This window comes from Pteronotus mesoamericanus, unplaced genomic scaffold, assembly GCF_021234165.1.
Source record: "Pteronotus mesoamericanus isolate MK-2021 breed Mesoamerican mustached bat unplaced genomic scaffold, CSHL_Meso_final contig_27, whole genome shotgun sequence".
NCBI classification, from domain to species: domain Eukaryota; kingdom Metazoa; phylum Chordata; class Mammalia; order Chiroptera; family Mormoopidae; genus Pteronotus; species Pteronotus mesoamericanus.
The window spans coordinates 8,052,362-8,080,205 of NW_026555115.1; the positions used below are offsets into that span (position 1 = coordinate 8,052,362).

The following is a 27,844-nucleotide window of genomic DNA, read 5'->3' on the forward strand; positions in this document are numbered from 1 at the left end:
GCTTTCACTCTTATCTTCTAATGTAATTTAAACTCAACTCCTAAAGATCCTGTCTCTGAGCTCTGAATTTTCCAGTCTCTGGGCTTGGAATGTGGAGGAGATGAAAGAAAACAGACTTGAGGATATGCAAACATGAGCTCAGGACCTTCCTCAGAAAAACCCAGAACTCCTCCAGCTACTAAATTTCACTTTAAAATGTGCTTGATGCCTTATCTGAATTTTGAGTTGTCTTAAGGTCATGCCAGATATTAGGAAGTTATTAATTATATGCAGGTAGAAAAGACTAAAATGTCTACTTGGGAAAAAACTCTGATACTTTATCTCACTGGAATGATTTTATGTTTAATGTGTTTCTTAGAATAGTAGGGAGCAAACTAGAAATTTAAGGTGCACTTGTGAGACTAGCCCCAAATTTCTTAAACTGGATGAAATTTAAGTTAAGTCTAAGAGGACTTCAGGTTGTTCTTGAAACAATAAGTGGTCTGTCTTGTATTAATGTTTTCTTCTTTATATTCCTCAAAGTTTATTTTGTCAAAATTTATATTTAGCCTGTTGATTTTCAGTCTGTTAATGTTCTTTACCCTTTACCAGCACACTCAGAGAGTTTTTTTTTTCTTTCTTTCCTGTTTGAAAAAAACTCGAAGGAATCAGAAACTCATAATACCTTGGGGGTATGTTTGTGAGTGTGGTAACAGAAATCTGGCCTATTGCAGGGGTTGAAGTATATGTTGACCATATACTCTTTAATATTACCAGAAATTAAACTGTATGAATATATTAGCTATATAAAATAATTAAAATAAGGAGACCTGTGACTGTTGTTTTAAATAATATGTGCTTTTGATAGAGTAAGTTGAAAATATGGGAAACAACAGAGACAAAAAATTAGCACCACTGATCTCAACTATCTACTTAATATCTGTTACTGTTTTGTTATATAGATTGTCACAGTCCAAAAGAAAATGCATGTTTATACAAATTGTATCTTTTGACAAAATAATTTATGATATTTTATAACCTGCCTTTAAAAAATTTAACAATATATTGTAGGTAATTTCCCAGATTTTTAAGTATTTGCTTTCATTCATTTTAATTGTTGTGTGGTATTCTTTCGTACTGAAATACTTTATTTAGGCAGTTTACTACTATTGGGTACATAAGTTGTCTTACCTTTCCTGATATATTGTAATTCCTTGTAGGTGAATCAGCACACATCCATAAGGATTTATATTTAAAGCATTGTCGAATTACCTCCTGGAAGGGTTGTGCTCATTTGTACTCGTTGTGGTGTATGAGAGCCTCCCTAAGCATGGCTGCAAGAGACTTGCCCGGGTGACCAGCCATAAAATTGTTAATTCATTGCAGTATAGTAGGTAAAGCCTGAAGACAGGGCAGCTCCTAGATTCATGATTGTGGGGAGAAAAGAATCTGGGTCATAAAAACTAATTTTATTTTGTATACTGTATGTGATTGACATGAGGTTGTAGTAAGTATTTTGCACAATTAAGCCTGAGATTTTTCTTTCTTTGTGAAATTAATTAAGTTATTTTTCAAATACATTTGTCTCTGCCTACCCCCCACCACTTTCCCTTGCCCCCTCCTTCCTTCCCTCCCTCAGCTCTTCCCCTTTGATTTTGTCCATGAGTCCTTGCTATATGTTCCTTGACTTTCCCCTTCCCTTCCTTTTCCCCTGCCCCCCTTCCCTCCTTCCCTCTTGTCTCTGTTGGTTTCTTTTCCTTTCAGTGTTGCTGGTCTCATTTTCCTTGCACCTTTGTATTATTGCTTTGGTTCCACTTATAGGTGAGATCATACGGTATTTGTCTTTCGCCCCCTGGCTTATTTCGCTTAGCATAACGCTCTCCAGTTCCATCCATGCTGTCGCAAAGTTTAGTAGTTCTTCTTTCCTTTCTGCTTCGTAGTATTCCATTGTGTAAATGTACCATAGTTTTTTGATCCAATCCTCTACTGATGGGCATTTAGGTTGCTTCCAACACTTGGCTATTGTCAGTTGTGCTGCTATGAACATTGGGGTGCATAGGTTCTTTTGAATTAGCGTTTTGGGATTCTTAGGGTATAGTCCCAGCAGGGAAATCACTGGGTCAAAAGGCAGTTCCATTTTCAGCTGTTTGAGGAAATTCCACACTGCTTTCCACAGTGGCTGCACCAGTCTGCATTCCCACCAAGAGTGGACTAGGGTTCCCTTTTGTCCACAGCCTCGCCAGCACCTGTTGTTTGTTGATCTGTTTATGATGGCCATTCTGACCGGTGTGAGGTAGTACCTCATGGTGGTTTTGATCTGCATTTCTCTGATGGCTAGTGATACTGAGCATCCTTTCAGATATCTCTGGGCCCTCTGTATCTCCTTGGAAAAGTGTCTGCCCAGGTCCTTTGCCCATTTTTTACTTGGATCATTTGTCTTCTTGGAGTGGAGTTGAGTGAGTTCTTTATATATCTTGGAGATCAAACCTCTATCTGATGTATCATTAGCGAATATATTTTCCCATATGGTCGGCTCCCTTTTCATTTTGCTGATGTTTTCTTTAGCCGTGCAGAAGCTTCTTATTTTGATGAGGTCCCACTTGTTTATTCTTTCCTTTACATCCCTTGCTTTAGGAGACATATCAGTGAAAAAATTGCTGCATGGGATATCTGAGAGATTCCTGCCAGTGTTCTCCTCTAGGACTTTGATGGTGTTGTGACTTATATTTAAGTCTTTTATCCATCTTGAGTTTCTTTTTGTGTATGGTGTCAGCTGATGATCCAATTTCAATTTTTTGCATGTAGCCATCCAGCTCTCCCAACACCATTTGTTGAAGAGGCTGTTATGGCTCCATTTTATGCTTCTGCCCCCTTTGTCAAATATTAGATGCCCATAGAGTCCTGGGCTTATTTCTGGGCTTTCTGTTCTTTTCCACTGGTCTATGGGTCTGTTCTTGTGCCAGTACCAGATTGTTTTGAGTATAGTGGCTTTGTGGTAGAGTTTGATGTCCAGTATTGTGATCCCTCCTACTTTGTTTTTCTTTCTCAAAATTGCTGCGGCTATTCAGGGTCATTTATGGTTCCACATGAATTTTTGAAATGTCTGTTCTATTTCTGTGAAATACGTCATTGGTATCTTAATAGGGATTGCGTTGAATGTATAAATGGCTTGGGGTAGTATGGACATTTTGATGATATTAATTCTTCTAATCCATGAGCAAATGGTACTTTTTTTTCTGATTTCTTTTTCTATTTCATTGCTGGTGTACAAAAATGCCTTTGATTTCTGAATGTTGACTTTGTATATTGCTGTTTTGCCAAATTCACTTATTAGGTGAGGAGTTTTTTGGTAGAGTCTACAGGGTTCTCTATGTACACTATCATGTCATCTGCAAGCAATGATAGCTTTAGTTCCTCCTTTCCTATTTGGATGCCTTTTATCTCTTTCTCTTGTCTGACCGCTGTGGCTAGGACTTCCAATACGATGTTGAAAAGAAGCGGTGAGAGCGGACATCCTTGGCGTGTTCCCGATCTTAGTGGGGAAGCTTTGTTTTTGCCCGTTGAGTATGATGTTGGCTGTAGGTTTTTCATATATGGCCTTCATTACGTTGAGGAATACCCCATTTATTCCCATTTTGCTGAGTGTTTTGATCATAAATGGGTGCTGTACCTTATCGAATGCTTTTTCTGCGTCTATGGAGATGATCATGTGGTTTTTTAAGCCTGGGATTTTTCGATATTGGATTGTTAGGCTTGGTCAAGACGGATAGGATTTTTGCTGACCTAGATTGAAATCTTTTCTGCAAATAAATTGAGTCGTACTTTTCGTGTTGGCTGGCCTAGCATCTATTAATGGAGGTTTGTGTAAACTGAACATTTGTTAAATTGAAATATGCTTAAAATTGGGTGCCCAACTGAATTTATTAAAAGACGAGAGGTGGCTGACTAGGCTACACACTTGGAATCCAGGGAAAACATTACAGTTTTAATTGTCTTCAAAAATATTTACTGACTCTCTGATTTCAACATGCAGAGGTACTTTGCTGGCATACTGATAGTCTTGTGAATTTCACTTTTGGGTCTTAGGGGAGAGTGGGAAGAGGTTAGGGCAAATAATTGGTGAGAAAAGCACATCATTACAAGTCTGTTTACAATGCAGCTTTGTTTACCCTCTCTTTGCACTTCTGAAACTGGATTCCTTAGCTCTGTGAGCTAGTTAGCACAAGAGCATTCTTTTTGTTTCGGGTGCTTGGAATTGTAAGCATGCTGGCGAAAACACAATTATGTGTATCTTAGTTGGTTGAGTGTATCCTGTCACTGTTTGGACTTGATGGTGTAAAAGGATTAATAAAGAGAAGTGACGTGGGAATGGTTTATCAGTGAAAGTCTCTGGAGTTGGTTTTTAGGTCTGTTTGTATTATGGACATTTCAGAGTGAAGAAGTTACAGAAATGCGAGTCACAATGTTAACATTTTTTTTTATTTGTTAAATAAAGGAGCAAAGACCGCTTCATTTGATATGGCCTTGGTTATGAGAAAAATCTCATTTTATTGTGCGGGCTCTTTGAGTAGTATCTATTTTGTAAAATATAAGTGGCATTGTTGTTTTACCTAATTTGAGGTTATGGTCTGTTAATAAATCTTACCTGTTTGTTATAAGAATATGGAATATGAAGATACTTTTCTGTCTAATTTTAACAGTTGCAAGTGACTCTTTTTGAGAACTAAGGGGAAAATTTAGAATATCATTTTTGTTATTGAGAGAGTAAAGGTAATATAAAAAGTCATGTCTGCCTTTAGGTTCTTTTTTTTCCTTATCTGTATCATAAACTTGCTGTGGATTTTGGGTAGATAACCCTTCCTCTCATTTTCATTCTTTATTTCCCTTGTGAAATACAGGGTCCAGCAGAAGTAAGGCCCTGCTTAAGTGTGGTTGGTAGGGCAATAATATAGGTGTAATAACTTATAGTTTTAATTTGAATATTTCACCTAAAATGTCACATGGTGTGCTTGAGTGTGATGTTGTTATGTTACAGAATTACATGCTTATGACTTTGTAATAAAAGATTTTGTAGTAAAAAAGGGGTGTTATTTGTGATGGACCCTGTATTTCCTTGTGGTTATCATTGAAAGCATGGTGAAAATTAACTTTTAGTAAATAAAATGTTAAATTTTGTCATCTGCTTAAAAACTGAATTTTTGTTTTTGTTTTCAGCATTGGTTGGATGGTACAAAGAGTATCAAAAAGCAAGTAAAAAGTAAGTGTTGAAAAATAAAATTTAATTATATAATTATATACTAGTAACTGATTTCTAATAGTAAGGACATAAGAAATCATGTTTCAAATGAATTCCTTAGCATCTCTACTTTCTTAAAATAATTTCAATCTGATATACTGATCCTAAATTATATACAGTTGATGGTAATTAGATTCAGTTGCCTTACACTTTGTTTCCAAGAGAAAGCCTTGCAACTTGCAAATGAGATTGAGTTCCCATGAGATACTTAACCTTTATTTAGTAACCTCTTATGTTGGACTTTTCTTGTTGGGCATCTGCCCAACAAGAAACTATTGTGAGAATTTAAGGCAGTACCTTTTAAAAAAATTAAGAATAGCTAAAGGAAGTAATTCACATAAAATAGCAGTATTGTTCCTATCAAAAATTGGGAAAATACCAGTGTTCAGTCCATAATACATCTTGTCCTGCTCAGTAACAGATTTCAGGGCACCTCAACTCTAGTCTTTACAAAGTAACAGAACCACTGAGAATAGAGAGGTTAATAACTAAGTAGGTTAAATGAATTGGAAAGTGTGTGGGAGGATTTGCCCAGCAATTAATAACATAGGCATTCCTCTGTTCTCTGGAGAAATACAGCTCTGCAGATTTTTAGGGCTGTTAGATTGCACGGTCAAAACATTTTTATTTGATGTATTTGGCCCTGAACTGTTAGAATTAATTTGCAGCTATCTATTCTTCAGAGGACACGTGATTATTATTGTACTATGTGATTGTTGGTACAGTTAAAAAACTACTGATTTTTTTGTGTGTGTATGTTAGGTTTAATCAAGCCTACAATGTAAACTGAAGTATTGCCACAATAACCTGTTATCTTTTGGCTCCAGTTCAATGGATTTTGACAAATTTACTGACTGTAAATTCTTACTATTTAAAGTTATAAAAAATTAAAGCTTTTTCCTTTCTTTTTTTTTAATGGCAGTTGGTTCGCCCTATTGCCTACATTTTCGAGTTAAGTTTTATTCCTCAGAACCAAATAATCTTCGTGAAGAGCTCACCCGGTAAGACTACTGTCCAGAGTTGTACATGGGTAAAGTTTGGTCAGGCTAGCTAAAATGTTAGAAGATTGTCCATAATTCTTTCCAGCTAATGCAATGAATTCCTTGCCCCTTGTAACAAGACCTCAGACAATAGAATTTTATTTTGGAAAAGTGCTTTTTAACTATAGAGTTATTTTATTTATCAGTTTTCAAAATAGTTGGTTTTCTAGCATCCTCCAAAGGTAATTAGTGAGTTGTTGTTGTTGTTGTTTTTAATCCTCACCTGAGGATATGTTTATTGATCAGAGAGAGAGAAAGAGAAAAATATCAATGTGACAGAGAAACGTTGATTGGTTGCCTCCCCTATGCACCGCTATTGGGGATCAAACCCGCAACCTAGGTATGTGCCCTGACTGGGAATCGAACCCACAGTCTTTTGGTGTTCGGACAACGCTTCAATCAACTCAGCCACCCAGCCAGGGCACTAGTGAGTTTTTTTTTTTTTTTTTAAGTATCATTATCAACTCATGTATTTTAAACATGATAATGCGTTTTAATACATTGCCATGTTTATTGATGTTCAAAGTGATCTATCTTTGGCCCCTGGGAGTTTATTCAAGTTGGCTCCTGATTTTCTTTACCTTTTGAAATACCACTGATTAATAAAAAAATGTTAGATTTTGATTTGGTTTGAATAGTTAGAAATAAACTTTAAGTAGGTTATATATATACTTACGTTACTTTTTTCCTGCCCTCTTGATATTTATTTATTGATGATATTACAAATCCATGACTCATTCCACATACTATCTGTTAAGTAAAAGATTGAGTTGCTGAGTACCTTCAGAAGTGGTTTCCTCTTGACTCATTTGCCAGTGAGATTATAGCTATAATCCACAGTTATATTCATGCTTGTATCCGTTCACATATGAGGTGTAAGAGTAAAGCTAAAGCAGCTCACAGAGCTTATTCTCAGTAATTTGCCTTAAGCCTATTCTCTCTGCAGTAGTACTCTATGCCTACTTTTTCTTGCTATTACCTTGCAGAAATGCAATCATCTTCCCGATGCTTATTTCCCCTTTTTTCTTTTTTTTCTTTTATAGACTTTATTTTGGGTAAAATTCTGTAATTACGAATGTTTCCTCCTTGCCCTGGCTGGTGTGGCTCAGTGAACTGAGTGCTGGCCTGCAAGCCAAAAGGTCACCTGTTGAATTCCCAGTCAGAGCACATGCCTGGGTTGCAGGCTATGTCCCCAGTTGGGGAAGCAACCAATTGATGTTTCTCTCCCTCCCTTTACACTCTCTCTAAAAATAAATAAATAAAATCTAAAAAATAAAAAAAAAATGTTTCTTCTCAAATTAGAAGGGTAAGATTATTTTTACAGTAGATTGTTCTGTTTAGTTAAAATTGTGCCCCTTGTTTTTCCTAGGTATTTATTTGTTCTGCAATTAAAACAAGATATTCTCAGTGGAAAGTGAGTATTAGTTGCATAAGGTAAACTGCTTTTTCTTGAGTAGCTGAAAAATGTTTTTGAAAAATAAGTTTATACTTAATTATGGAAAAGAAATGGTCAAGATAAAAATATGTATTTCCATTTATCTTAAAATGAAGGTTGTGAAATTGACTTGTTTAACCAGTTGTCTGTTTGGTCTTAGATTGGATTGTCCCTTTGATACAGCAGTTCAGTTGGCAGCTTATAATCTGCAAGGTAAACAATTTTCATGTTGATTATTGGGAGTTTAAGCATCATTCTTTCAGTGTGTGTTTAGTTAAAGAATTTCAAAAGATTTAAAGTGATGTGCAGGAAGAGAAGCAGCACTATTTTTGTATAAATTTATATCAATATTCAACTCTGATTTTACTTTCACTTGCTTTAGAACCTTGCCTTCTTTTCCTTCCCTTTCACTACTTCTATTCTTTTTCCGTCAATAGTGTTTTCAAACAAAATCACAGTCTACTTGATAATTCAGTAAATGTTATAATTTACCCTCAGCTAATTTTTTTCTTAAAAAGAATATAGTTATATATTAGTAAGTTGCTATGGCCATATGGTTTTCTTTTAGTCTTATTCTTAAAAACAAATCCATGAAAGAAATACTTAGAATGTATTTAAAAATTTCTGGTAGTGTTTTTGAGGATAAAAAGGTTTTCCAGTAAATGAGAATAATGAAAAACTCAAATCTTGTACCTTGTCAAACTGATACTGTTAAATTTAGGAATTTTCTTCTGAAAAATTGACATGTTAGTAAAACTATAGTTTCAGTCCTTGTTCACAAAGTGGAAAGAAATATTCTGATTATAATTTTATGCTTTTTTGGGGGGGGCTGATTCCATCTTTATCCCCAATATTTGCTATTGTATACATAATAAGACTAAATTTTTAATGTTTTATGCTAAACCTAATATTTTACTTACTTGGTGCTTCCACTATTTAAGAAAGCATATTTCTATGTTGATAGAGGGATTGATGAATGGAGGAAATTTCTGTACTTTAGAAATTTGCCACTAGTATGAATTGTTATCTGCTTATCTCCATCTACTATCCTAGCCTGTCTGCAAATTAAAACTCTCATTTAGCTAGAATATCAGCTAGACACTAGTTTGGAAATGCTATGCCTCTAACATTGTAATGATCAGAAGTATATAATTGGATGCATCTTTCTTGAAAACACTTTTTTTTTTACATTTTATTAATTCCTGTAGGAAGTTGTTAATTCTAAAATTCTTTGTTCTGCTGAAAAGCTGTCATTTTCAGTACCTGTTATATCGTTTATTGTGTCATATAGTCTTTGTCTCATTGTGTAATTTTCATGATGGGCAAACTATATGCTTCTTGAAAATACAGTTTTTTTAAATACATTTTGTTGTATTTAGCAAAATAGTTCAGAATAGTGCTCATTAAGTACTTACTGTTTGATTTATACATGTGCTGTTCTATTATCTCCTAACCCTACTTACATATTTTTTTTAAATAAAATTTCTACTTGGTTTTTTCATCCATGACACCATTATTTTGGATTTCTCCAAATTTTATGTTATTCTTTATGCATCTTTTTGTCCCCATCTTACTATTTTACCAAACTCTACTATTCTTAAGGTCCTTAAGAATAAATATGCTGAAGTATTTTATCTTCATAAAAAGAACTTCTTGTTTTCATTAACTTTTTCTCATACTCTCAAATTCACTTTTCTGAATCATTTTAGTATATATTCTGAACAACATTATGTAGCAGATTTGGTTTGGAGTTCCTTAGAGACACAATGGTTCAGACAAAAGAGCAGTTTCTTCAGCAATAAAGGGGTATGATAATATTCTTCAAAGTTCTTGTGAAGTTAACTAACAGTACATCAGTAACAGGTCTAGTGTGTAGAGTAGGTGCTCAATAAATAATGTTATTATTGCCCTGACTGGTATGGCTCAGTTGTTTGGGTGTAGTCCTGCAAAAGCAAAGAGTCTACCTGTTTGATTCCTGGTCAGGGCACATGCCCAGGTTGCGGGTTCGGTCCCCTATCGGGGTGGGTGTGGAAGGCAGCCAGTCGATGTTTTTCTCTCACATTGATGTTTCCCTCTCTCCCTTGCTTCCCCTCTCTCTAACTATGAATAAATATAATCTTTAAAAAAGTGTTACTATTTTAGTGATTATCTCAATGTAGTTCTTATATTTTTTCTCTTGACAGCTAGACTTTTTTAAAAATGGAAATATTTTAATTTTTTAATGCATAAGATATTCTTTTAAAGGAATAATTTAAAGTATAGAAAAAGAATGTTTTCCCTTCTTCCCCAAACCCATAGTTCAGAGATAGCCACAAATAAATTACATAAATATTGTACGTTCAGTTATTTTTCTCCTGCTTTCCGTCCCCAAATATTTTTTAGCATTTTTTTGTTATTTCTTTAAGGTTAGTAATTTGAAATTGCAGGAGGACAACATCTAATAGTGGTATATGATTTCACATTCTTTGCATATTAGATTCTTAACAGATACCAGCTAATTGTTAAGGATTGCTAAATATTCTTGTTTATTCATTATAAGGTCAAAAGGTATTTCTCTGTGGAAGTCTAGAAAGAGGTTTTCACACAAAAACTAAACATTATAAGATATAAATAGATTAAAGACATTTAATTGGAAATACACCACCAACCACAAATAGGTGATTTGTGTGTATAGACAGAGAAGTCAGCAGTATAAACTAGATTAATTTTGGGGAATGGTTTGGGTGCTAAGAATTCCTGGTAGTTTTAAGAAAGAATCTTTGTAATCTTGGCAATATTTATTAATAAATTGGTTGTGAAGAAAGATTCAGAATGAAGTAAACTTATTAACAAAATATAACTGTGAAACTTATGTTTGTAGCTGAACTTGGTGATTATGATCTTGCTGAGCATAGTCCTGAACTGGTGTCTGAGTTCAGGTTCATGCCCATTCAGACTGAAGAGATGGAGCTGGCTATTTTTGAGAAATGGAAGGAATACAGGTACTTGACATTTTATCACACTTTCTTTAACATCCCTATAATAATGATCTCATATTTGTTTTCTTCTGTGTCTGTACTTGGTATAGAATTCATTTACATTTATTATTATTTTAAAAACTATTTTTTAAATTTCAGAGGTCAGACACCAGCGCAAGCTGAAACCAATTATCTGAATAAAGCCAAATGGCTAGAAATGTATGGGGTTGATATGCATGTGGTCAAGGTAAGCACTGCGTTGTGCTGCTTTTGAAAAAATTTATTCCTTCAAGATTCAAGCTATGAAATTTTTCAGTCTAAGAGAGGCCATGGAGTATACATGGGATAGCAGTGGGTACTTTAGATGAGTGTTAAGATTAAATACTGAACGATAAAAATCTCACATTAAGATTAATTATAAGAAAGAAAAGAGACAAACAGAATTTCCAAAAAGTATATCTGTTCTTTTAAGCTGTTATTTTTTTTTTAGCTTTTTAAAACCGCTTTTTATTCTTTCACTTTATATTCATATCATCTTATATCATGTAAGCTAAAGCAGGCTCTATAAAAATTAAGGTAATTTAGGAAGCAGAGTTGAAAATCTGTATCTTGGGAGGACTTTGATAAATTGTAGTAGTATAGTTTGTGTAGTGATTTAAATTATTTCTGGTTTAAGTAGGTAAATTTTTCTCAGAAAGACAGTTTTTTCAAAGCTTGTGATTTAAGTGGTGAATAGAACATGGGAAGAATCTGGGAAGAGCTTTTGTTGTAGTGGGAGTGTAACTTCTTTCAATGAAGAACATACCTTAAAACTACAGCATTCCATTGAACTAAATATACATTAATTTTTCTGAGAATGTTGTTTTGGATACTCTAATAGTTGAAAATACCTTGCATATTAATATTACTGGAATATAATTAATATAATTCACTGTGAAGATAAAATTGAACAGTTGTGTAAAATTGTGAAACCTCTTTTATGCAAACAGAGCTAACACTTTTCACTTTCATTAAATTAGGCTAGAGACGGGAATGACTATAGCTTGGGATTAACCCCAACAGGAGTTCTTGTTTTTGAAGGAGAGACCAAAATTGGCTTATTTTTTTGGTAAGCAGAGTTAATGTCAAAGATTTTTATTGTTGTTTTATTTTTTAATGTGTAAAAACATTTATATGAAGTTAATACATAAAGTAGAATTTGGAAATCAAATAGTTCTGAAAAGCTTTTAAGTGAATTGAAACTGTCTCCATCATACAGTTTCATCTGTCCCATCTGTAGTCCCACTAAAACTCTTCTATCTGCATTTTCCATTCGTTTTAAGGGATGTCAAAATGCATGTTTTAATATAAATATTATGTGTATATGTATTAAATGTTCACATGGGCACTCTTGTCGTGTAGTTATGTCATTATATTTAGTATTTCTTATTCCACAGACAGCCTGTTTACTCCCTACTCCTTATTGTGTGAAAGGAAGATATTAATACTTTTACATCTCCTTTTAAGCTATGCTTCTCTTTCTGTGTCCCAACTTCTATCATCCAGAGTTTTAAATTATATTTGTATTTTGCATCAAGGATAGATGTATAACCATAATTAAGTTCTTCAGGTTTTGTCTGGTTTCTTTTTAAAAGCTGAAAATCAGGAAACAGTGTTTACATTATTAATATCTGTGTCAGAACTGTTACAGACTTTAGTGGTATACTGGTGTTACATGTGTGGGTTGGAGATAGTCCCTGTATATTAGCTCCATGTGAGGATGTGAGGACTGTTATTTAGCTCAAAGTCCACCAGCGCAAAATTCAAATTCTTACACATCCATTTGCTTTACATATAGCCCAGTACGTATATTTTCAGTTATTTGGAGCCTGTCTTTTTGCATATCCTACTGAAAACTACTAGCAGTAGATAAGACAAATCTTTCAGCTATATAAGACTCCAAACCAGTACAGCCCATTAGAGCTCTCTGACTGAAAGATTCCCCCCTTGCTGCTGAATGCCATTGCCTAGCTGCAAAAGCCCCCTCTCTGATCCCCCTCTCTTCTGGCAGTTCCCATGTGGCCTTCTCCTTCCAGGTTGTCGTCCTGTGCCATTTGTCTCTGCATGTTCTGCTGTGAAGAACATCTCTCGTGCAGCCTTGTCCAAACAAAGCCATCAGTAAAGCTTGTTGTGCAATACTGCTCTCTCTCTCTTTTTCCTGATCAACCCCAAAATCCAAAATCCTTGAACTCACTAGGATTACCTTTCCTTATCATATGGCTTTTTGTTTTTCCTAGCTCTTGGCTCCCCCTCCCCCAATGTCTTGCACAGCATCACACACATCCCTTTAAGTTATCTGACTTGTGTTCTTCTTAAGTTCTTTCAAATTCTCAAGGGTTACATGAAATGATTCTTCTATTTCAGTGTGACCTGTTTGCTCTCCAAGCTGCTCTATAGCTTTTATCTTTGGACTTTCAATTTTCTGTTTCTCAGCCAGGATCCTGTGTTTTCTTCCCATATTTTCCTTTCTGTGCTTTTGTTTTTCCTATTTTACACAGACACACACACACACACACACACGTATGTGTGTGTATGTATATATGTGTGTATATATATGTATATGTATTTTTTCCCCAAGTAACTGCCTGAGAAAAGGGTATAGGAAGTAAATTATTTGAATCCTTGGATGCCTTGAAATGGTATAGTCTTCTCTTAATGCTTTCTTGGTAATTGAGCCGAGAATGGAATTTTGGGTTGAAAAGTATTTTCCCTTAAAAAGTTGAGGATAATATTTCCTTTGTTTTTGCGTACAGGTGGCCCTGATAGGGACTCTCTTGAGAGACTTGAGTGGAACACCTTTATTGCTGTCCCTTGCTGGGTGAGGGAGCTGGGTGGGGTATTTATTTATCTGTTCCTTGAGTGTTAATTCTCTGACACTTCCAGCTTGCCCAGTGTGCTAATGGGATATACTTCATGGTCAGAAAATGCTCTAGGCAGAGAGATAAAGCATCTTTTATACCACCTCATAGATTGTTGTTAGAAAGAAATGAATACATGTAACACTTAGAAGACTACCTGATACCTAGTAGGCATTATGTATCTGTTACATTTATATAAGTGATAGACTCTCCCCTCTCCTCCACCTATTACACTTACTGTTTTAGTGCAGCTCTTGTAAACAAGCTATGTTTTACAATTATATTTTACATAAGTTATATTTAAAAATTAGTGAGAGTTGCATTGTTTTGACATTTTACAGTTCACAGAGGTACAGAGTTCAAATATGGTAGGTTGTGTAGGATTTTAGTAGAAGTGGGAGATAGAGTTGGAAAGTAGGCCATAAAGTGAGGTTAATTTTTTTTTAATTAAAAATGTATTTCCTCAAACCAAGATTGCTGTAGAAGATAGAATTGAAGACCCTAATCAATAACCTGTTTTCTTCTATGCTTTCAAAAAAGTTTTATAGTCTTTCCTGTATCCAGTTCCTATGTTGCTGCTTTGACACTAGGCCTGGAGAATCTCTTACACTGTAGTTCGGAGCCTGTGAAATATTTAAATGGATTTCTTCATTTTTTTTCCTTAACATTTTTCTTTTAATCTTCATCTGGGGATATGTTTCTTGATTTTAGACAGAGAGGAGCGGGGAGAGAGAGAGAGAGAGAGAGAGAGAAGCATTGATGTAAGAGAGAAACATCGATCGGTTGCCTCCTGTATGTGCCCCGACTGGGGATCAAACCTGCAACCTAATTATATGCCCTGACCAGGAATCAAACCCAGAACCTCTTGGGGTATGGGACAATACTCCAACCAACTGAGCCACCCAGTTGGGGCTCCTTAACATTTTTAATGTCTGATAAATATGCAGCATTAATTTTGCTCAAGTTATTGCTTTTGAAACTTTTCTTTCCCCTATTAACTATTTTTATGATTGGAGGCCTTTTTGATGGGCAGTGCAAGTTATGTTTACCCTTACCAATTTTCAATTCAGAAATTAGATGTTTAATTAGGTCATTAACTAACAACATTTTTGTTAAATTTAGAGGACATTTGAAATCTAGCTATTATTCTCATATTGTTACAGGCCTAAGATAACCAGATTGGATTTTAAGAAGAATAAATTAACCCTGGTGGTGGTAGAAGATGATGATCAGGTGGGAATTGCATTGCATTACTTATTAACAATGACTGTGTTATGTGGTAACTTAAATTTCTAAAAGAAGAAAATGTTCCTTGTTTTATAGAGCCATAGAACTTAGTATAATTGGTAAGTTAATTAAATAATTTCTTGCTTCAGGTCATGTATATAAAAATTACATTTAAATAACTATCCCTTAGTACCTGATCAAAAAAAGTAATGAAAAAGGTCTACCTAATAATATTTTTAAATGAAGTATTCTAAACTAAGGATTAATTTTTTTTTTTTTCAGTTAAACCTAGTTCCTAGTTGATACACCCAATGACATGGGTGCATTTCCAATGCATTATACTGAGTAAAAGAGATCAGAGTCAAAAGGTCATGACTATATGAATTTATTTGTATGACAGTCTGGGAAAGGGAAACCTATAGGAATGGAGACTAGATCACAGGTTCAGTAAGGAACAGCACAGTGAATTATGGGGAATGAGAGAACTAGTTTGTTTCCTGATTTTGGTGGTGGTGGCTATACACTATGCCAGTGATTTTCAACCTTTTTTAATCTCATGGCATACATAAACTAATTGCCAAAGTTCTGCGACATACCAAAAATATGTTTTTTGCCAATCTGACAGGAAAAAAAAGGTATTATTTTGATTTATTCATATCAGATGGTTATTGTTGTGTTGGCTGTTGTCTTCTTTTTTTTTTTAACTTGACAGTCTTAAGGGAAAAGAAGTCAGTGCCCCTGACTACATAGTCAGGTATAGCATGTTTTAAAACTTCTTGTGACACATCAGTTGAAAATCACTCCTCTGTGTATTTGTCAAAATTTACAGAAGTGTTAGTAAATAAAAGTAACTTTCATGCATGCAATGAAATAAATTTGAAAAACACATGCATATTGGTAAATATAAATAAAAACAAATTGAACAAAATGTTAAAAAGATTTATATGCACAGTGACGTGTGGGAAGGGCTACCTTAGCAGAACCTAAAAGAAGAAGATTCTGAAATGTAGATGAAACAGTGCTATGTTTTAAAGTTTTATTACTGAGATACAAAAGACTGCCTTATCACATACCCTTGTGGAAAATCAGAGACAATAATAGGTCATTTTAAAAAGAAATTTCTTGATGGCACAGAGATGATCATTATATCATTAGCAAACGAGTTAGAAATGATTCAGAAGAGGGAGATGTCACATTTAAAGCTGTTTTACAAATATTTTCCTTTTTATGTAAGCTCATATATGATTAAATGATATTTATATGTAAATCTAAAAGTAGCCCTTCAAGAAGAGTAAAATATAATTTTATGTGATAAGAAAATGTGGTCATAATTTAATTGGTAACACTTGTTCTTTTTGTATGATAAAATAATTCTTCATCTTACAGTTGATAGCATTTAGATTTGATCTAATACATAATATAGTATTAGCTTCTTGGATATCTTTTTTAAAGTTATTTGATACATATATGCAAGCAAACATGTATATCAGTTTTTTTAATGCAAGTTATCATGCTTATATACTGTTCTTTTCTAACCCTTTTTTAACTTTACTTTATAACCTGTAATCTTTTTCATATCAGCACATAGTGTTTCTTTGTTCTTATTTAAAACACAAACTAAAACTGTGTCGTATTCTAGGATGTTCCCTAATTTATTTAATCAATTTTAATTGATACTCACTATATAGACATTAATTTGTAAATTGGCAATCACTATATAGACATTAATTTGTATGTTGGCACATGTCTATGATTTCTTGGAGGTGGACTTGCTGGTTCAAATGGTTATGTGTATTTGTCATGGATATAGAGAGAGCCTCCCAAGTTGCACTATTTATCTGTGTATAAACCTGTTTTCGGGAATTATCACATTATCTGAAAGGTGAAAAATGAAATTTCATAATAGGTTTAATTTTTATTTCTGTTATGAGTGATATTGAACATCTTTTCATACATTTGAATTATTTGTATTTCCTTTTCTCCAAATTGTCTATTTATATCTTCTGCCCATTTTTCTTTTGGGTTGTTGGTCTTTTCTCTTGCAGGTTTTGCCCTTTGTTGTAAAATTGTAAATATTTTATTGTTCTTCTTTTAGTACTACTTCATGTGATTTTTGCCATTTATTTTAAAAGTTTTAAATAGGTGAATTTGTCAGTTAGTTATGGCTTATGGGTTTTGTGTCATAGAAAGGTTTTCTTCCTACTATGAGTTTATATGTTTTCCCATGTTTTTTTCTATGTGTAGTTTTTGTTAGTACATTTCATTGAAGTATCACACACATTCATGTAAGTCCAAAAATAAATGTACAGCTTGTCGGATTTTCACATATACCTGTATGACCAGCACCCAGATGAAGAAACAGAATGGTACCAGAATAATAGAATCTTCTTTGTCCCTCTAATCTTATTTTACCTAAACAGGTGTAGCCATGTAGATCTAGTTCATGTATTTTAATCTATATATAGTATTCTGTAATATGAATTAAAAAAATAGTACATTCATTCATTTATCTCTCTGTAGAGTTTTAAAATATACCATTATTTACCTATTTTATTTTGGACAGGTAGATTTTTAAATTTTTTTTGGCCAGCTTTTACTCTTATAAATGACACTGAAGAAAATCTTTGGGTGTAAATTTTGTTGTTTAGAAAATCTTTTTTTTCCAAGAGAGCCAGTATAACTTAGATGTTATAAACTTAGCATCGGGAGCCTGAATGGCTAGGTTCAAATTCTGGTTTCCTGTCTTACTAGCTTTTTGTGACTTTGTGTTTACTTTCTTGAGTCTCAGTTTCCTTACCTGTGAAAAGGGGCTAATGATAGCAACTGCTCATTGAAGTAATTCATAGGAAAGTGTTTATGAATGTTAACTATCATAATTAGATTCCTGCGAGTATGACTATTATGACAAAGGATGTTGGACATTTTTATGTCTGTTGTTATATATTGCCAGATCTTGTATAATCTTTTAAATTATAATAATACATTTATTCCAAAGTGTCGCAGATAAAACCTCATTTTACGTATCTCTGAGAAATGAGATCACATGAGTAGAGAGGACCCTCTTAGGAATAATTTTATATTGTCTGAGAAAATGAACAGCTTGATTTCAACTCTTCCTTATTATATAGGTAGCTATAAAGAGTGTCTGAGTTTCAGGGAGCAAACCAAATGCTTTGTTTGATTCATGGTATTACTGGAGTTGTATTTGTAGCTGAGTAATGATACAGGAATGTTAAATGTAATAATTACCCTCTTTTTGCATCCTTTTCTTTTTCAGGGCAAAGAGCAAGAGCATACATTTGTCTTTAGACTGGACCATCCGAAAGCATGCAAACATTTATGGAAATGTGCTGTGGAGCATCATGCCTTCTTCCGCCTCCGCGGCCCTGTCCAAAAGAGTTCTCAGCGATCAGGATTTATTCGGCTGGGATCACGATTTAGATATAGGTTAATGTTAATAGCTACCTGCTATATCTTTCTTTCATAGAGGCCGAAAAATTTCGGTCAACCCCTCATTTCATAGATGTAGTGATTAGGGGATGGAGAAATAAAGTGGCTTGCCAGTGTTTTCCATTGGCCAAAATAAAAGAAAAACTGTTACTGTTATTGATTGTAATTTCCAGTATAGACAGGAAACATTATAATGATGTAATAGATTTTATATCCCTGTTGACATTTACTTTATATATTAATTAGCCCTCAATTTAAATAAATGCAACAAGAGTTTTAAGGCGTTTTCATCTAACGGCGAATACCATATAGAAAAAGGGGACCCTGCATTTTGTGGGAAATTAATTTGGATAACATTTCTAGTCCGTTTTAAATCTGAAGTTCCATTAATCTTATAGACTTCTTGTTTGTTGGTAAATTAGGAATATTTTGGTTTACCTGAGAGTAGATTATTGGTTGTGACTTTTCAGCATGCCATGAGAATTAGTATGATTTAAAAAAAGAATGTAAATAATGCTGCAGAACAATTGTGTGGGATTCATTAAGAGAGCTTCTATCTATATTGAAAGCGAGGAGGCGTTTTCTTAACAGAATTTAAATGGGAGTCATGGCAGATAGGACAGTAGTTTTAAATATTTCTGGAAAATTATTCTGGAATATGTGTCACTATTAGAAAAAGTAACTGAAAACCTTGAGATAATTGCATACTTTGCATTAAGGAGTATGAATGGGGAGGGAAGGGAAGTTCCATAAAAGCACAGGTGTCTCAAACTTAGTTAATATGTTCTTAGGTAATACACATACTTAAGAAAAAAAGATACACTTTGTGTGTTGTATATTTTATACAAGACTAAAGAGTGAAAGAATGATGTGGTAAAGAGAGATATCAAGACTGTAAAAAGTTCCCTCAGGATGGTTTTTTAAAGAAGAATCCCAATGTAGAATTTTCTCTCATTTATGTGTATTTGATTACTGTACATCTTAAATGCTCTTATTCTGTTAATATGTCTTATTTATTTTAGTGGGAAAACTGAGTATCAGACCACAAAAACAAATAAAGCAAGAAGATCAACATCCTTTGAAAGAAGGCCCAGCAAACGATATTCTCGAAGAACTCTGCAGATGAAAGGTGAAATGCAACACTTTTTCAAAGGACTTTTCTTTCTCAACAATTCATGTTGCTGCTGCTGTTTACTTGAGAAGACTTTGCCTGAATCTTAAGTCTATTTCAGTCAACTTAAGTACTCTTTATTTATTGAATTTGGTTTTGGACATTATCAATTTAATAAAATACAAAGGGAAAAATTGCCTATATGGCTGCTGAGAATAAACTTTATGTTTATCCCAGTGTAAACACTACCCTGAGTTTGTGTTCAGTTTTCATATTAACTATTTTAGTTATTTCGTAGGGCAACATTTTCCCTTTTCTTTTTGACTTTTAGATCTCATTCATAATAATCTTCAAAATCCCCTTAGGAACTTTATAAAACATTGATAAATGATTAATACCTTTTAAGTAAAAATTATGTCATATGGTATTATATTATGATTAAGAATTCCGTGAAATAACAGTTTCTGAATTTTAGTCATTAGTGCGTATCATACACTGACATTTGCAAATTCATAAATGTTACTTCCTGTAAGTTACTTTAATTACATAATAACAAGCATGCTTTACTAAAACTTGTGTTTGATTTCAAATCTAAGTTTGTTTTAAAATACAGATTGAATTTTAAGTATGTCCAATATTAGAGTCATCACCAATTGTCTAGAAACAACCACCATGACCTAATGCTTTGCAGTGCCAGTTGTTTTTTTTTTTTAATTAATCTTTACCTGAAGATATGTTCATTGATTTTAGTAGAGACAGAGGAAGGGGAGATTGAGAGAGACAGACATGGATGTAAGAGAGAAACATTGATTGTTTTTCTCCCTTACATGCCCCAACTGGATCAAACCTGCAAACCTAGGTATGTGCCCTGACTGGAGGGTCGAACCTCCAATGTTTGGGTGTGTGGGACAAAGCTCTAACCAACTGAGCTACCCGGCCAGGGCGGCAATGTCAGTGTTTTAAAATAATTGACTTATACTAATAATCTTTGGTATTGTTATAAATGAAATGATAGCTGTTAATTAAGCCATTTCAGTTTATGATCATTTAAAACCTAAGTTAATTCTTATTTTGAACTGATAGTGCTCTGTTGTCACTCAGCTCACTCTAGGAGGCTTGAAAAGATGTATACTTATTTTATTGCTTTATTTTAAAAAAGGATGTAATTGTCATATTGACTTTAATAATGTGAACCCTAGAACATTTTGTGAATGAAGTTTTTTAAATCTATGTTTGGGAAACATGGCTTACAAAGCAATTAGTCCAGATTTAATTTTATGAATAGTGATGCAGTTTACCACGTAAGAGGAAACTAATTGGGTGTTTTCTTTTTTTTTTATTCTACCAGCAAGTACGGCAAGACCTGAAGAACTCAGGTGGGTAATGCCTTGCAACTTAGGAATTGACATAGAATTTTTAAGAATTCAGGTAGTTGCTGCCATTAAATAAACATACTTGTTGAAGATCTATCAAAGTGTTAAGTTGTTTCTAAGCACTAGAGAACAACATATGATTCCATATAAAATTGACATGAAGAAAAATAAAGCAGTTTAAAGAAATTAGGAGTAGAATAGGTGTGGGTGTGCTTTTTATGATGAGAATGCCATACATTTGATATTAGCATGATATTGCACATAAGGAGCTCAAAGAAGAAAGGTTGATTTGAAGATAAGCAGTTGTATTTGTGGGATAAATTCTACTTTGTCATGGTGTATTATCCTACTTTATAATACATGTTGTTGGATTTGGTTCACTAATATTTTGCTGTGGATTTGTCAGTCTGTATTCATCAAAGATACTGGCATATAGTTTTCTTGTAATGTCTTCATCTGGTTTGGTATCAGGATAATACTAGTGTCACAGAATGAGTTGGGAAATGTTTCCTTCTCTCCTGGTATTTGGGAGGAGTTTGTAAAGAATTGATATTTTTTAAATATATGGTAGAAGTCAATATTAAAACCATCTTGCTTGGACTGTCTCTTCTAATTCAGTCTCTTGTTACTGATCTATTCAGATTTTATTTTCATTTTGAGTCAGTTTGGAAGTTTGTGTCTTTCTAGAATTTGTCCATTTCATTTAGTTATATAATTTGTGGAATATAGTTGTTTATATTATTTTCCTTTTTATTTCTGTAAGGTTGGTAGTGGTATCCCTTTATTCATTTTTTTTTAGAGGTTAACATCTTCATTGTTTAGATTTTATTTATTTATCTTCAGGGAGAGGGTAAGGGAGGGAGAAAGGGAGAGAAAGAAAGGTTGGTGTGCGAGAGATACATTGATCGGGTTGCCTCTACTATGGCTTGAACTAGGGAAGTGGCCCGCAACCCAGGCATATGCCCTGATTGGGAATCGAACCAGCAACCTTTTGGTTCACAGGCTGACCCTCAGTCCACTGAGCCACACCAACCAGGGCTTTTTTTTTTTTTTTTTTTTAAGATTTTATTTATTTATTTTGGTTACTTTTCTAAGGTATATTGTTTTCATCAAATGTGGGAAGTTTTCAGCCATTATTTCTTCAAATTTTCTTTTTGCTCTTTACTCTCCTTTTCTTCTGAGACTCCCATTATGTATACATTGCTACACCTGTTGGCATGCTACAGGTCTTCAAGTCTTTGTTCGTTTTTATTCATTATTTTTCTTTCTGTGGCTCAGACTAGATAATTTCACTTGACCTATATTCAAGTCTCTTATTCTCCTGCCTGCCCAGATGTGCTGTTGTGTTTTGCTAGTAAATTTTTATTTAAGTTATGTGCATTTCAATTCCAGGATTTGTTTGGTTCTTTTTATAATTTTTCTCTTTATTGATATTCTCTTATTTGTGGAGACATTGTTCTCATACTTTCCTTTTTAAATTTAGTTTGTGGACATATTTAAAATAGCTGACTTAAACTCTGCATTGTTTGGAGAGAGTTCCATTTTCTTGACTGCACAAACCTGGAGTAGAGCTTCCACAACACTGAATTTGGGAGAATGGGGAAGGAGAATAAATTGTGACTCAAATGACTTCCTTCTTACGTATTACATTTTCTTGAATAAATGTTTCTCCACTTGATGTATGCCTTTTGATGATTTCTAAAAAATAATTGTTACCATCTAAATCTTTGTTTTGCTGAGGAGAAGGTCCTCAAACTGCCAGTCTAGAAGTCCTACTTCTGATGAAGCAATGCATTTAATAGTATATATTACATTGTATAGTTTTCTATAATGCTTCTCAACCTTGGTACATATCAAAGTCTCCTGGAATGCCTGTATAAGTATCAGATTCAGGGCATTCAAATCTATTCCTTTTTAAAATTTGTCTACACTGACTATGGTCAGCCTCACCTTGGGATGTCCTACTCAGTTGTTTTTTTTCACGTAGAAAGCCATTAAAGCCAGGCTTTGATTAGTGATTCACCACAAAAGCACTCTGCTTTTTGAAAGAGTACCCCTGAACTTTCTTTATCTGTTGATTATTTTATTTTCCTTGTAGTTGTGTATAAGCTATTCTGTTAAGATAATGGAGGAGAAATGTTAGAGGTATGCTGTATTTTTTTTAACAGTTTTTATTTGTTTCTTTGTTTAATGGATCATGTCTTGCTTTCCTGAAAGGGAAGTAGGACAGACAGAATATTAGAACTCAAAGAAGATAACCTCCAAAGGTTAGCAGAAAAATAAACAAAGTGTTCAAACAGTGATAATTAAGGCTTTCATTTGTAAATTTGTCCTCCTTTAAACATTTTTTGAAATAACACACTTCCGACTAAAAGTGAATGACTATAGAGTCTCTTTCTTAGAATTAAAATTAACTTTAATAACTAATTTTTAAACCTCTTCTTGAGTAATACTTTGGCTTTGGAAAACAGTAGACATGGGATAAAGGATGATACTTTGTTTTTTTTATTAGAATAAACTTTTAGAAATGAAGTGTAGTGGGAGACCCAGCTTTCCTCACTGAACAGTTACTGAGCACTACTGACAATGTTGCCTGAGAGCCTGAGTTTGGACTGGCATGAATGCCCTTTCAGTTGTGCCTTTGTAATTCTGTTTGCATGAACAGGTTTGATACAGTGAACCATGGAAAACTGTACTGTTTGACAAAGCACAAGTATTTGATCTAAAAAAAAGCTTCTTGACCTCGTACTATTCCAATTTGAGCAACAAGGTTTTTTTTTAATCCTCACCCTCAATCCTCAGTGATGTTTATTGATTTTAGAGATGGAGGGAGGGGGATAGGGAAGAGAGACATTGATATGAGAGAGAAACAGTGATTGGTTGCTTCTCGTACATGCCGTGACTGGAGAATCTAGCCCTGGTATGTGCTTTGACCAGGGATTGAACCCTCAGTCTTTTGGTGCATGAGATGTCGCTCCAAACAGCTGAGCCACCTGGCCAGGACTGAATAACACGTTTTCAAATCGGTTGATGTCAGTCATTTTCCTTGTACTATTTTATCTCCTATTTTCTTGTGAGTCTTGACTAATATAAATTATCTTAAGAAGAGGTGATATTTTAAAGGAGAGTTCACATTTTCATACAAGCTTAGCAGAGAAAATTTTACAAACTGAAAAGAGAGGAAAAGAAGAAATGGTGGAGGAAATGATGAGTAGAGGCAGTATAAAAGCAAAAAGGGTCAGTTATTGCAGGTAATCCTTTAAAAGAGGAAGCTTGGATTATGATAGTAATGAGAAGTGTTCCATCCTACTTTCATATTAGTAGATGTGAAAGAATATGTGTAATTATGAGAAAATAGTACTTTTACATTTAGAAGGGTTTGAAAACAGGAGCTCTAATCCAGTTAACATCACTTATTTAAGTAATTTTTTCTGATGTTATTACTCATTTTTTATCTGTCACCTCCTGGGGTTATTTCCAATTTGAAGAAAAGTGCCAGAGAGTAACCCAGGGGATCATAGAATAGTGTAAGTCTAATTTCTGTACCAAACAGATTGGATGAGATTTCATTAATATTTGGGATTATGTGTTACCTAAAGCAGCATATAATGTACTCTGAGAAGAACAACACGATTAGTAAAAAGAACTGGTGCCCCTCAGGGGCAGGAGGCGGCGGTGGGGGGTTGGGGGCGGGGGAGGGGCGCGTGTGTGTGTGTGTGTGTGTGTGTTTAAGATTTTATTTATTTATTTTTAGAGAGAGGGGAAGGGAGGGAGAAAGAAGGAGGGAAACATCGATGTGAGAGAGAAACATCAATTGGTTGCCTTTTGTACACAATCCAATCAAGGACTGAACCCATAACCCAGGCCCTGACTGGGAATCAAACTGGTGACCCTTCACTGTGCAGGACAATACCCAACCAACTGAGCCACATTGGTCAGGGCTGGCTGACAGGTATATTTTTTACATTTGCCTTGGCAACAGATCTACACTAAATATATTTTTAAGGTTTTTTGGGTCAGTTTTATTTATCACTGTTCTTTGTGCTCTGCTGATGTTAATTCACTTAATCTTTCTAGCAGTCTAATGCAAATGAGGAACCTGAGGTTCTGAGAGCAGAGCTAGTGCTGCAGTTTGGGATTTGAACCCAGGCAATGATCATGCAAGTTTTGGTGACTTAACTTGTAATAAAGATGTAGTTAATTAAAAATAGCATCAAATGGTTTCATTCCTCATCACCCAGCTTTTTAGCAAGACCTCTTCATTCTTGAGTTCTTTGGTAAATGGTTGTCTTTTATCATCAGATAGTTTTTGTTTTGCTCTCACTTCTCTAAGAAAGTCTTCTGGATGCTGCATTGAAAGTTTGTTTGTATTTAGAAGCTTTGCCTATTTCCTGTAACTATAATGACATCTCAGCTGGGTATAATATTCTTGAATATTGCTATGGAAAAGTCTGTGCCAGCCTTTTACTAGCAGTGATTGGCTTTTAAATCTCCTTGGGGTATCTGAAATATTCTTTCCTTTTCCTTGCAGGTCAATAATTTAACAGTAGGGGCTGAATGTATTTAATTCTGTATCTGATTTTCTGGAATGCAGTGCTCTCATTAAATCTGTACATTATTTTCTAACTTTCAAAGAACTTTTTAGGTGACTTTGAATGTATTTTTTCTTGCCTCAGTTGAATTATTTACCTCAGGATACTAACTAAATTTTAAAAAAATACTTGTAAGTTATTTGTAAGGAAGGTATACAGAGAAGTTTCTAACTTTAAGTTTTTATTAAGGCCCTTTAAGTTACAGAATGCTGAGCTATTGCTCACACTGGAAAATCTCTAGAGCATAGAAATATATAAAAGAAGTGGCAGGTAAGTTTATGTGGATGTTTGTGCTTACTGCCTTGAATTTAAGGCATCATTTGTGCTGCTATCTTTATTTTGTCATCTTTGACATATATTGTTTAATGAATAAACAAGATTAGTAATACATCCAAAACACGTTTAGTACAAATCAAGTTAAAATATAATTAAAGCACAATTAAAGTATATGGACATATTAAATAAGCAGACTATAGGAAAGCAAGTCTGTGCCTATAAAAGGAAATGTTTTCTGAGCATCTTATAATCTTAGTTTTAAACAACAGTACTTTTTTCTTTATTTGAAACACAATTGATGTATTTAAAAATAAAAGTTACTTTCATTGTCATCTGACCATGTGAAACCCTACATATGGTTTTTAATAGATTTTTCCTCCCTTACATTTTTCACAGTAATGTTTCAACTCAGAGTAATGGTTCCCAACAGGTAAGACTTCTTAATGTTAAATTTCTAAAGCACTAGAACACTGTAGTTAAATATGACAAATTACTATTTGAATTTTCATAGTGATATAATTTTGAGAAATTTTTGTGCATTTTCTTTTTATCATCTATAAAATGGCATAGTAGTGTGAAACCCTCTTGTTATTTTCTCAGATGTTGTAAATAGAACAAGTATTCCATAAAACTTTCTGTTCCTGTAAATCCTGTAAAATGAATAAAATATTAATATTCACTTAATTATTATCTCTAAGGTGACATATAACATTAAAGCATTTGTTGACATTATATTTGTTCACTATGCACATACTATTTCCTTGCAATGTTCTTTTTATTGGTAAAGACATCCTTTATGTGGCAAAATAGATGATTTTTATAATTTGTGTCCAAAGGCTTGGGGTGTGAGACCTACTCTGCTTGTGACTCCTTCTATTCCATCTGGTCCTGTGCTGGTGGAGATAGAGAACCTTCCAAGGAGTCCTGGAACAGACCAGCATGACGGGAAATGGTTTGTTAATTTCTTAAACCAAAATAAAATATTCCTTGCTTACCCATATTCTAAATGCCCAGCTTTGATCATAGAGTACTTTAAATATGATTGAAAGCAAATTATTCATATTTGTAAGTTGAAAGTAGTCATATTATTAAGCAGTTAATGGGATTGGGGAAAAAGAGGTATGGATGAAGAGGTTCCAGAGTGCAGATGTCTAAATGATGAACATCAGACAGCTGTCCTTATTTTGGTTAGCATAATCTGGGAGTGGTGGGGGGTAGGGATCTATATTAAAAAATATTTCAGTGATAGTAGAACCTTTTCCCAGATCCATGAGGAAAATATTCTTGTTCCGTGTTATTCCACACAACATGATGCTACTGCTTTGGATATGTTTTCTTCTTTAAAAACTGAAGATAAAGCCAAAAAGAAAACATAATCATAGTTCAATAAAACAAAGCATAAAGTCCTTCATTTGGGGGATGGAGAGATAATATGATGACAAGGAAGAGGTTTCACTTGTGTAGGTTTCCAGATTTTTTGGTTTTTGTTGTTTTTAGACTAATAGTAAGTGTACAAATATGAATACTTTGTGTTTTACTGGGTTAATCAGGGGGTTGATTCTTTCCCAATTAATTGTTTGTGGCTTGGGGGGCTTCTTGGGAATTACGTGACTGAGTGGTCATGTTGGTTGCATCATCTGTTCAAGTTTTATGTCTATTTATGAAATGAATTTTGAAAATTTATAGGATTTTTCTCTTTTTTTCTTCTTGCTCTTAGTTTGTTTACTACCTGAAATCTAATGAATTTCTGTGGTGATCTCAAGGTTTTGGTCAGCTTTCTGTGCAACCAGTTCTTCTTCATGGTGGTGGGTCAACAGTGGTTGGTGATCCCTTTCAGTCTTTCCTATGTAATTGTGTTTCAGTGTTATTTTGGCTTAACTAATTGCAAGGCGCTTTGCTCTGGATGGTTGGGCATGTTTTTATTTCAGTTCCAGATAAGTTGATTAGTTTCTGAAATTGAGATGATCCATCCTATTTTTCTTTCTTTTTCTTTTTTTCTCTTAAGAGTATGATGTGTGTGGGGGCTGGGGGGAAATCCATGTGTGCGTGCATGTGGGTGCAACACACTTAAAATATGAACAGTGAGGCTTCTAAATGTCATATTTTAGTCTTTATTGTTTTGAGCCATTAAGAAAATTTTCTTCCAATTTCTTAGTGAAAACATAGCTATGTATTTTTATCTCCTTGATGTTACCACCAAGTCTATTGGCA

At 34.1% G+C, this 27,844-nt stretch overlaps 1 protein-coding gene across 2 annotated transcripts in view; it reads left to right on the forward strand.

Moving 5' to 3' along the window:
• EPB41L5 (erythrocyte membrane protein band 4.1 like 5) overlaps positions 1-27,844 on the forward strand; it is a 146,125-nt gene that overhangs the window by 39,600 nt on the left and 78,681 nt on the right. For both annotated transcript variants that reach the window (XM_054575009.1, XM_054575010.1), the window contains exons 4-16: positions 5,194-5,236; positions 6,198-6,276; positions 7,685-7,729; positions 7,911-7,963; positions 10,611-10,731; positions 10,867-10,954; positions 11,727-11,815; positions 14,768-14,837; positions 18,109-18,278; positions 19,304-19,410; positions 20,741-20,768; positions 26,030-26,063; positions 26,470-26,585. In XM_054575009.1, the coding sequence (XP_054430984.1) occupies positions 5,194-5,236; positions 6,198-6,276; positions 7,685-7,729; positions 7,911-7,963; positions 10,611-10,731; positions 10,867-10,954; positions 11,727-11,815; positions 14,768-14,837; positions 18,109-18,278; positions 19,304-19,410; positions 20,741-20,768; positions 26,030-26,063; positions 26,470-26,585 (1,043 nt within the window). The remainder of the gene's footprint in view (positions 1-5,193; positions 5,237-6,197; positions 6,277-7,684; positions 7,730-7,910; positions 7,964-10,610; positions 10,732-10,866; positions 10,955-11,726; positions 11,816-14,767; positions 14,838-18,108; positions 18,279-19,303; positions 19,411-20,740; positions 20,769-26,029; positions 26,064-26,469; positions 26,586-27,844) is intronic.